This window comes from Siniperca chuatsi, linkage group LG20 (assembly GCF_020085105.1).
Source record: "Siniperca chuatsi isolate FFG_IHB_CAS linkage group LG20, ASM2008510v1, whole genome shotgun sequence".
In the NCBI taxonomy this organism is placed as follows: Eukaryota; Metazoa; Chordata; class Actinopteri; order Centrarchiformes; family Sinipercidae; genus Siniperca; species Siniperca chuatsi.
Genome location: NC_058061.1, coordinates 20,805,130 through 20,816,361, shown reverse-complemented (window position 1 = coordinate 20,816,361; position 11,232 = coordinate 20,805,130). Strand labels below are relative to the sequence as shown.

Here is an 11,232-nt window from a genome sequence, read left to right as displayed (position 1 = left end):
AGTAAGTGTAAGTAAAAGTAATAAAACCACAATGAAAAGTCCAGCATTCAAACTATTTTATATGTAAAGTATTATTGGCAAAATGTGCATAATTTATTATTATATATATTATTATTAATATTATATATACTGCTGTATGTGTAATGTAACCTGCATTTTAATGTTGCAGCTGGTCCAGGTGGAGCTAATTTAACATTTTTACATATTGTTGGGCAGTTTAATTTGTAATAATGTATTATATGTTATAGGCTGATGTTTGTGTTATATGTAAAATACTATAGCTGTCAGATAAATGTAGTGCAGTAAAAAGTACAATATTTTTCTCTGAAATGTTGTGGAGCAGAAGTATAAAGTAAATAAAGGCCATAATAATTTGAATTTTATAATCAACTGAATACCTTACTGTGAAATTCGACTACAATGTTGAAATATAAATATCAGTGAATTAAACTATTTTACTTTGAAAACCATCTATCGGAATTTATGAGGTTTGAACTCCCCTCTTTGAAATTTCCAGAGGGTAATTTCACAGTGCAGTTTCAGATGGAAAATGTAAGTGTTCTGTCATTCACCTGAACTTATCTCCCTTGGATCATGTGATTGACAAAACCGAACTTAACAACACAAAGCTCTGATCGATTCCAGTCAGGCTTGATTGTCTATCAGCCTGGATCAGCCAAATTACCCTCTGAACTGTATAAAGATTCAGTTGCGTATAAGATCCAAGTCTTTATGGCCTTTTGTACTTCCATAAAGTAGCATAAAATGGAAATACTGAAGTAAAGTACAAGTACCTCAAAAGTGTACTTAAGCATAGTGCTTCAATAAATGAACTTACTTACATTCCACCACTGCAGATCCCTGCAAACAGCCGATCACTGGGTTTGAGCTGGTTTATTTCTCTGCTTCAAATCTCTGCATATCAGCTGCCTTTTCCACCGACAAATACTATCAGCACACATCGGAACGCTCTGCACATACTGTATTTCTGTACATACAGTGCACTACATCAATCTGTAAATCTGATCGAGTGAAAAACCCACAGTGCACACATGGCAGGATGCAAGATGAATGTTTATTACATTTCTTTGATTTGCTGTTTGTTCTGTTATTATCTCTAGCACTTTCTGATCGCCCTGTTCTTAATCCGGCGTTACAGTTTCTTCTAATCGAATCCATTATAATACACAAGATCAACTCATCTAAGAGCAACAAAGAGGCAAAGAACAACAGATATAATAGATTTTTCTCTTTTTACATCAAACAGTGAAACAGCAGAGCCAAACAATTATGATAAATTGTTTCTCTATTTAGGATTCTCCTGATCTGATCAATACTGGTAAAATGCAGTTGTTAAAAAATTAAAGTAGTAATTCTGTGTTTTTGCACAGTATTTCAGGTCAGCCCAGATCAGCCTTCTGATTTTGTTTTGTTCATTATTTTGCTGCTTGAACATGTTTTCTGAGTGAGTCTGAGTCTGTGAGGGCTCATACATCAAGCCAGGACCGAACATACCCACTAGGGGGCCCTGGGCAAAAATCATTGTGGGCCCCTACTAATGACCCCCCCACCTCCCTCTTGTCTTTCTTTCTGTGCATTGTGTTTGTATTAGTTACTAATTAGCAATTTAGTGTGTGGTAATTGGTTAAGCAAGTAAAATACACCATGTACGCAAAATATATATAAAAATTCAAACTAAATTTTAACTCGGGGCCCCTCTCCAAGATGGATCAGGTAATAATGCAGGTGCTGCCCTAATTATTTCAGTTCATAATGTGCTTTAGCTAATATTAAACAATTATTAACCAATATTAACAAACTAAATTATAACCTTAATTAAATTGCCACATGATGAACCTGAAGCCTTCAGGCCCCCTGAGGGTCTGGGACCCCAGCCTTGTGTCAAGAACATACTATTACACATCTACCATTTCCAAACAGTCCATGCTTGTGTTCCCATCTCTGCGTGATTCCATCCTGTGTTTCAGCCTTTCTCCTACTGCATCTGCTCAGCCAGGACTGAGTCCTTCACTCCAGCGGCCAGCACAGCAAAGAAGAAGGAGGGGATGAGGGAGCGGAGGTAGAGGGCCACCCTGGGGATCGGGTGGGCCAGCACAACCTCCTTCCACTTCCTGTTCACCGTGTTCATAATCTCATTGGCCAGGACTGACGGGCGCACGCCGTGGGTCATCTGCTTGGCGATAACTGTGGAAGAACAGATACATTTCGATTTATCTATGTACCAAAAAATGAATATTCCAAACATTTGTTAAGTTATGAACAACTATTTTGCAAACAACACAACATCAACTAGGAAACATTAACCCTCCTATCTATTTCCCGTTAACTGAAATACCTTTGTAATGGTTTTCCATTTATCACTAAGCTTTCAGTCACTTCCATACTGGTTCTTTTACTCACATGCAGCCAGGGTGTTTGGTTTCGGGGCGGGCTCCTCGACAGGCGGCGGGTCGGACGCGTTGATGAAGGTATGACTGATGGTGCTGACGACTACCCCATACTCCTCCACCTCAGCCCGCAGGCAGTCGAAGAAGGCCTGCGCCGCATGCTTAGATGCAGCATCTGATGATGCCGACATACACACACACACACACACACACAGTAATTGTTGTGCACAAACACAAAAGAGGTGTGACTCAGCCGTAAAGAGTCTCATTCCATACATTGCAGAGGACATATTTTGTCAGGCTGCTTTCTGTCTTGTCACAGGAAGCATTCCTGTCTGTTACACCATACTGTGAGAACAAAACTATATGTTCGAAACCTCAGTAGGTTGGTAGTATTTCATTTCTATGTATGTATAAGTGCTAAAGGGAACGGTGAACAAATGAGTAATTTTTCACAGAACACACTTTAAAGGGTCACTTCACCCACATTGTGGAAATACATGTTTTCTCACTAACCTAGCAGTATCCAGCCATGTAAATGGTTTCGGTTTTATTTGTCCAGGTTTTAAGATATCCATCAGTGAGATTGCTGCCTCCGCCCCCATTCCAATGGAGGTGAATGGAATTGTGTTTGTGGCGCTCACAGCTTTGAAAAGTGGCATTAAAACATTTCTACAGCAACATCTCTCTCCAGAATTATTGTCTCTGTTACTCTGGACAATCCGTAGAATATGCTGTCAACAAATTTCATGGGGACTATTTCTTCGGTAGAAATTTAAGACTTGATTTATTACAGTAGGTGTATTATTGTTCCAAGAATGAACTAAACGTCTAAGGACACTGTAACATGCTGATACTCTATATATTTACTTTTTTCGACATAATAGTTACACGGCCCATGCTTATTTGATTTGATCAAATAAGAGGGTTCGCGCCACCCCAGTCTAATTTGCATCTAATCGCGTCTTTACATTGGCTTTGCATGTAAAAATCTCTAAAAATCGCGTTCTGTCTGAACACAGTTACTGATGTACTATAATATTGACATAATATTTGCAAGGGAATTTTGTGATCTCACTTGGAATATTGTCCTGATATAACCTCAGTTGCCAGTTTATTTAGTACACCTAGCTCAAACTAGTGCGATAACTCCTACCTTCATGAAGGTTATAATGTTCAGTTCAGAGAGGTGTTTGTGTTATTTAGCATACCCTCATTGATATACATGTGGTGGACAAAATAATAGAAACACCTGTGAGCATAATGCAACACAATTCAACAGCACCACTACATCCTCCAAAACCACGACCATGCAGTTGAATCAACACCTCGCTAAAACAGTTCCAACAAAAACTGAACATTAATGGTGTGCATTTAACTAATTATCTAATCAGGCGATGATGATGTGACATTTCATCACAAAGAATGTCAATGCCAGTCATGTCCACATTAAAACAAAACTAAAATCAAACGCATTCCACGTGCAGTTACTCACTACTCAGGTTTTTTTCAGCAGATACTTCTGTACTCTTTCGCATTCTTACTCCAGTCATTCATATGATCACTACATTTACTTCTACTTTACTACACAAAGCAATGGTACCTTTACTTGAGTACAGTTTTGGGCTACCCTACCTCTTTGAATTTGGTTGAGAAAAGCTCATAGAGACTTCTGTTGGCAACTCACATGAACTTCTGAATGGGACAGCCAGTCTTCCCTGGATGCTGCTGACCAGCACAATGTGCCCCGATCTTCTTGAGATCATTGTTGGAAGAACACCTGCCACATTATTTGGACATATTAGCATTTAGATTGTTTTTTTTTTTGTTTTTTTAAAGATCACTATGAACCAACATCATACAAACAGTATTGGTAGCCTTTTTGGTGATGATTTTCTCAGGAATGTCCAGCCCACCTTTGGCCAGAGTGCTGGGGCCGAAGTAGTTAATGTCCATGATGTTTCTGTCCAGTTCCAGGGAGACACTCTGCACCGGGGCCTTCAGCTTCACGCTGCTGTTACAGATCAACACATCCACACAGCCGTAACACTCCACCACCTCAGCCACCACGTCCTCTATGCTGTCCATATCGCTGAAGTCCAGGATCACCAGCTTTGGGGCAAACGTCTAGGGAGACACAGGATTGAATTGCTTCTCTACTTTACTGTATGTGTGGGCAATGTTCTGTTCATCAAGCATCAATCTGACTGGTGTGTTACTGCCTCCATGACAAACTGACACGACATGCTCAGTTTCTTGTTAGAATGAGAGTATTCTCTCATTACAACAGAACTGTTTTCAGGTTATATCAAGATATTTCCATGTTGTAATGCCATATCTTTCTCATTATTAATACAAATTATTCCACTTTAAAGGAATAGTTTAACATTTTGGCTGATGATCAGATGAGAAGATCCAGGCTAGCGGTTTCCCTCTAGTTGAGTGTTTATGCTAAGCTATTAAGCATCGCTGCTGGCTATAGCTTCATATTTAGCATACAGACATGAGAGTGGTATTGATCTTCTCATCAAGTATTTTTTCCCCAAAATGTCAAACTACCCCTTTAACAAAAAACGTTGCTCGTTACAACAACATACCAAATTATCTCATATTATTTTAATTGCCTTGAATTTGTGCGGAAGGTCTTGGCATATTGTGTAGCTATACAATATTATTGCATAGCGGGGGGAAAATCAGATCCCAACCACTTCTTAATGTTTTCAATAACAGCACGTTTAACTTGATTAATCAGTAGCAAAGTGAGGTGGTGGTTATCATAACTATGCTTTGTCCAAATTAATAACTACATATAAAACTAAATATGAAGGAAATGAATGTACATATTGTCAGCATATTTTATGCATTTGTTTACATTTTGACACAACCTTCAAGTTGTGACTTTAATGATACTTTCACCATGTCTCATCCTAAGCATAATATGAAGCTTTATCAATCCATGTAAACCAGTCATTGTCAATTTGTCCAGCCAATAAAGGACACAGTCTTTTTCTCGCAACATATGGAACTTTCTTGTTATATAACATAGCGACTTAATGTGTTCTAATGATTCATGTTTCTTGATTCCGGGGCGCCTGGTGGCCTAGGCGCTGACCGTGAACCACAACGTTCCCGGTTCACAGCTGGGAACTTTGTCACATATCATTTCTATCTCTCTACCCTCATTTCCTGTCCATCTTTCCACTGTCGACTTTCTAATAAAGGCTTAAAATGCCTCATAACAATAACTTGAAAACTGTGCCATTATGATAGACACTGAGCAGATATATTTTATCATGGTGGCAGCAATATGAAATTGAAAACATCAAGCACATTTACTATAGATGCTGCAGTGGGAACAACAAAGGTGAATGAGCTATGACCTCCAGTCAATGATAATCCAGAGGAAAACAACAGAAACCAGAAATCAATCAGATCTGTGTCACTGACAGCTAAAACATCAATGCCCATGAGTTCGTATGTTTGCTAATTAGATGATTGAATATTGTTATATATTTATTTTCTTTTCCCATGTATCTGCTCTGGCCTGTATATAGAAGATACATGGAGGACAGTGTGCTGTCAGAGAGGATATCCTGCTATTGTGTTGACAAAAGGAGGAAGTGGTGATCTGGGTGGTGGCGACAGAGTAGAGGATTATGATCAAAACAAGGACAGCACCTGCTATTCTCTTACTTAAAACTTTAAACGCACCATGTCATGTCAGTGTTGTGAGTTCATTTTTATTGGCTATTTGAGGGATTTTTGCGATTTGGTAACGGCTTTTCTCCCTGATAAGACTTGTCACTGCACTGTACCAAAGTCTCCAGTGTATATAAATAGACATGAGATAGTAATGTTTACAGGAGCAGCCATAGTGAAAGATTTGTTTCTCAGCTGCGTAGTTTGCCAAAAAGATGACTCAGCGCCACAAAAAAAAAAAAGAGTAAGCCATAATGGTTTTAGTTTGGAAGGGTTTACTCAGAGTCTGGCATGTTTATGATGTTTCGGAACTAACACGGTGCCATTTTTATTGATTTAATTTCCTCACCTCTCTGGGGTCAGCGTCATTAGTCAGAGAGTCATACAGAGACTCCATCTTATCCCAGCTAGTCCCACACAGGATCAGTCTGGCACCACCCTTATGGAAAAGATGGGCGCACTCTGAACAGAAAGAAAACACATGTTGAATAACGTTGCCGCTTCATTTAAAGGAATAGTTTGACATTTTGTGATATACACTTATTCACTTTCTTGCTGAGAGTTAGATAAGAAGATTGATACCACTCTCATGTCTGTATGCTAAATATGAACCTACAGACAGCGGCCGGTTAGCTTAGCTTAACATAAAGACTGAAAACAGGGGGAAACAGCTAGCCTTGCTCTGTCCAAAGGGCAGACTCCAGGAAGTCACTGCTCCCAGCCGCCCAGAAGTAGTCTAGCACATAATTCCACATAACGAGATCAAATACAGTGAGCTTTGGAGGGGCCGGTAGGGGGATATTTTGCTGTAGCTTCATATTTAGTGTACAAATATTGGAGTGATATCAATCTTCTCTTCTAACTCGTGGCAAGAAAGCGAAGTCTGTTTCCTAAAATGTAAAACTATTGCTAGGAACATGTAGTTCAAAGCAACACACTTTGAATTTAGTCTGTCTACAATACAATAACCATCAAATGGCACACATCCAAGATCTGAATCACCACCCAAATCAAGTGGCCCTTACAAGTGTAGTGAAATTTCATGGACTCTGCTTTTGAGACATCATGCAGACAGACAGACAGACAGACAGGCAGAGAAACTAACAAAGAAGGGTGAAAGCAAAACCTTCATTCCAATGAAAGTAAGGTTAAATATTAAAAACAGGATCATTTACCAGTTCCCACCCCGGACACAGCATCAGTGATCACCACCACTTTGTTTCGCACTAAGGACTTGGACATGAACTGCATGACCGCATTGTAGATGTAGTACACCCCTGCCGCCACAACAATCAGCAGGGGCAACACCATCACAGAGGGCAGGGCCATGTTCTGTAGAGGAGAGAGCACAGGATCAGCGCAGGGAGCAGCTACAGACATACTGACCTGCATTGGACGAGCCAGCAGTCTGTGCTGACAGGACAGCTCAGATCAGGTTTTAGGTCTCTCAAGGTGTGGCTCATAATGCAGTGTCAATAACAAATAGTACATCAAACTGAAAGTAAGTGCAGAACACATCTCAGTTATCTGAAAGCTAAAACTCCATTCTCTAAATTACTTTCTTTACTCCTCTTTTGTGTTTGGTATTGATTCAATCATGGAAACCAATAAAGGATGATGAGATTTAATCAGGATTCACCTTATCAGTGTACTTCAGGAAAACAGTGTTCAGAATCAGAAATCAGAATCAGAAATACTTTATTGATCCCCGAGGGGAAACTCTTTTGTTACAGCAGCTCGCCTTTACGTCAGTGCGCACAGGAATAGCGAAAACCTACCGTTTTATACATTCAGTGTATATCAGCATGATCTGTCAGGAACAGAGGGTGAGAGACAGTAACATTCCTAAATGTGTTTCCGCAATAGCAAAGGAGTGAACCTCAGGCTATGAAACAATGGAATTCTCTGTATCATGTGACTCTTCCTGTCTACACTGGAGAAGTGAAATATATAGTATAGTATATAGTAAAGTCTATTTTCAACCTATGGAACTACAAAATTTGTATTTTAAAGCAGTAGTTCGACCATTTGGGAAATAAGCTTTTATTCTTTCTTGCCAAGACTTAGATGAGAAGGTTGGTACCACTCACATATGTGTCTGGTGAATATAGAGGTCAAGCCAGCAGCCAGTTAGCATAGCTTAGCACAAAGACTAACAACAGAGGGAAAATGCTAGCCTGGCTCTGTCCAAAGGTGACAAAATCCACCTACCAGCACCTCTAAAGCTCACTAATTAACACGTTACATCTGACTTGTTTAATCCATGCAAAAGTGGGCCAAGTGTAAAAATAACAATTTGCTGTTTTACAGGGGTGTCATGTGTTATGTGTGCCGGACTACTTCTTGGCTGGGACCAGTAACTCACCCCCCCACCCTCACCCCCCATACAGATTACAGATTAAGCATATGATATATAACGTGTTAATTAGTGACCTAGCTTGATTAGCTCTTTCCCCCTGCTTTCAGTCTTTGTGCTAAGCTAACTGAGTGTTGACTCCAGCTTCATATTTACTGTACAGATGTGAAAGTGGTATTGATCCTCTCATCTATGATAATAAGCGTATTTCCCAAAATGTTAAACTATTAATTTAAAGTGGGCAACAGGTAACATGCTAAAGCCAGATAAGTGTAAACTCATTTTTAGCCCAGAGTCATTCGTACTGCCCATACATCTAAAAATACTTGCAGACCAATATTTCAGAATTTTCTGTAAGTGAACCTGTATTTGCTTTGACTGTGACAAACTACAGTTTTCTGCTCTAAATGTGTTAAGCCCCCTGAGGGAAGAATTTGCATTTCGTGGCCTTGATATAAAACTTACCATGTAAAGTGAGTTTGAGGAGAACAGCTAAATATATTCTAGCCATGCTGCCGTCACCTCCAGGATATTGTCATAGGATACCCCAAGGGGGGGGCAACCGGGGAGACTCACATTTATAAGCAATGGCTGACCTTACTTGTCCTGCAATACTTGGGAAACACATTAAGATAACCCTTAATCCACATTAAAACTAGTATTTATGATGACCCCAGAGACCTAATTCCCAGCTCAGCCCCATACTTGGGCTGACACATGATTGGATCCCAGTGGGTTAGTCAGCTTGTGAGTGCACATCCATAGTAACCACACAACAGACACACACACACCTGTAATCTGTGTTATTCTTGGTTCACTTACAGCACAAACAGGTTGCTAATCCTTCAGCAGGACTGGCTGTTGTTTTTTCCGGGTTTAGTTAGGTAACAGAGGCCCTTCTCCTCCCTCTTTGTCCCTCGTCAATTCACACAGCTCCGTTCCTCTGTCCGGCTGTCTGTCCGGCTGCTATCCACTGGAACCTGCTGCTTATAATAGCCTCTGCTTGAGTCAGCCATTAATACACACATATGCGGTGCATAGTATCTGAGGCATGTTCCCTTGTTGCCAGCATGAAGGGATGGACGACAAGTGAGAATCTCAGTTCCACTTTGTGTTAAGGGGCAAATGTTTGCTTTGTACTGCGGTTTTAAAGTCAGTTAGTCAGTAATGTTTTCCAACTAATAAATGACTTGCTTATTAATAAAAATTGAATGCAAAAATACCTTGACTAAGAGAGACAGATTTCCCTTCTGTGAGGATTCGGCTTTAAAGACTGCATTACTTAGACTTTCATTTGGCCCAGCAGTATAGAAAGTTGTCAAAATTAGCTCCACCTCGACCAACTAGACTACAACAATAAAAACCTGATTACACGTGAATAGTAATTCAGTAATATAATATGTAAACGATGCATTGTTGTAGATTAAAATAACAAACTGTATATAAAATAGTTATAAAAGGACACCAGTAATACTAAACAATGACGCAATATACATAATAATGTAACAGTATGAAATGCATGCAGTTATGCATAATGAGAACTTGTACTTGAAAATGACTTTAAGCACATTTAACTGTGATTTGATTTGATTTATTTCCTATATCAATATAGGGTAAATATAACAGGTCATACACCGACAAATACATATTCATTGAAAATGTCGAGGATAACACAATAAAGTTAAAATGTGTTTAGCTTGTTTAATTTTACTTCTTTCACCCCTGTACCTCTGTAGGTACTTTTACTAGTATTTTTAGCTATTGTAGGACTTTTGCTTAAGTTAAGGAGAAAAACGTGAACTGGTTTTGAGCTTTTTGGTGTGACACTTTTTAGGTATCTGACATAATGTCGAATTAAATATGCTTAAAGAGCATGTAATTATTATAAGGCTATCTATGCCTACTTTTATAAGGGTCATAATGATAATCCATTGAAAAGCCCAGCGTCCTCTCTGTGCGCGGCGAAAGTGAGCAGTTATCGCGAGACTCCATAGAATTCCGGGAGCTTGTGTGTGCTCTCTCCGCTCCCCCTCGCTCCGTTGGGAAAGAAGAAAATAAACCTATTGCTGCTAACCAAGCTAGTTATGGAACCAAACCCTAAATACATCTTTTGCCCTCTGTGACTGGTCAAGAGTTTCTTTCCCTGCATGCAGCGTATATTTCTGGGAGAAAAGCACGGGGACCGTTTCGATTTTCGGACCGTCTCTTTTTAAAAAGTCAAGTTAAAGACGCCAGCCAGGAGAGAATTTCATTAGCTAGCTCATCTTAGAGCTAGCCTATCTTAGAGCTAGCTAACCGTAGCCTAGCAAAGGAGCACTGGATGAACTTAGCATGGACTGACTGCTTCGACTGGGATAGTAGCCTGGTGTCTGACTGCAAGCTGTTTTCTGGGTTGGGTCATTCACATGGGAGTCTTTTGTTACTTGATGGACACTATCGCCTCGGAGCTTGAAGGCGATAACTGTGTGCAAATGCTGTTTTTGTGGCGTCCATCACGTTATTGATTTGGAAATCTAACGTTACTGGCAAGCTAACAGGATATTAGCCACCTTTCTCGCCTCTGCTTTGTGGTTGCAGGCCATGGACTGAAAAGCATTCATCACTGACTGAGTGATGAGAAGGCTGGCTTGATGGCAGCTAATTATTTATTGGGAAGCAGCAATTGGATACAACTAAACAGACAAAGGAAGCGTTTGATTTGAACGTTGTCCCCGAACACTTCAACTCCTGTTTGGTCTTTTTTACTTGAAAATGCATCGGAGTGCTGGA

At 39.9% G+C, this 11,232-nt stretch overlaps 1 protein-coding gene across 1 annotated transcript; it reads right to left on the bottom strand.

Moving 5' to 3' along the window:
• Positions 1–1,056: 1,056 nt before the first annotated feature.
• On the bottom strand, positions 1,057–10,290 carry dhrs7cb (dehydrogenase/reductase (SDR family) member 7Cb). Its single transcript, XM_044179886.1, has 7 exons — positions 9,286–10,290; positions 7,283–7,439; positions 6,457–6,569; positions 4,325–4,535; positions 4,096–4,188; positions 2,422–2,583; positions 1,057–2,205 (listed from the first exon to the last, which is right to left on the bottom strand). The coding sequence occupies exons 2-7, from the start codon at positions 7,434–7,436 to the stop codon at positions 1,997–1,999; spliced, it is 942 nt and encodes a 313-aa protein (XP_044035821.1). The 5' UTR covers positions 7,437–7,439; positions 9,286–10,290; the 3' UTR covers positions 1,057–1,996.
• Positions 10,291–11,232: the final 942 nt, after the last annotated feature.

Bases quoted from the DNA above. Each gene is read 5' to 3' on its own strand.
- dhrs7cb (XM_044179886.1), bottom strand. From the start codon at position 7,436: ATGGCCCTGCCCTCTGTGATGGTGTTGCCCCTGCTGATTGTTGTGGCG. The intron at 4,536-6,456 runs GTGAGGAAATTA...GTGTCTCCCTAG, and splicing joins ATGACGCTGACCCCAGAGAG to ACGTTTGCCCCAAAGCTGGT. The intron at 2,584-4,095 runs GTGAGTTGCCAA...CGGCATCATCAG, and splicing joins TGTCCCATTCAGAAGTTCAT to ATGCTGCATCTAAGCATGCG.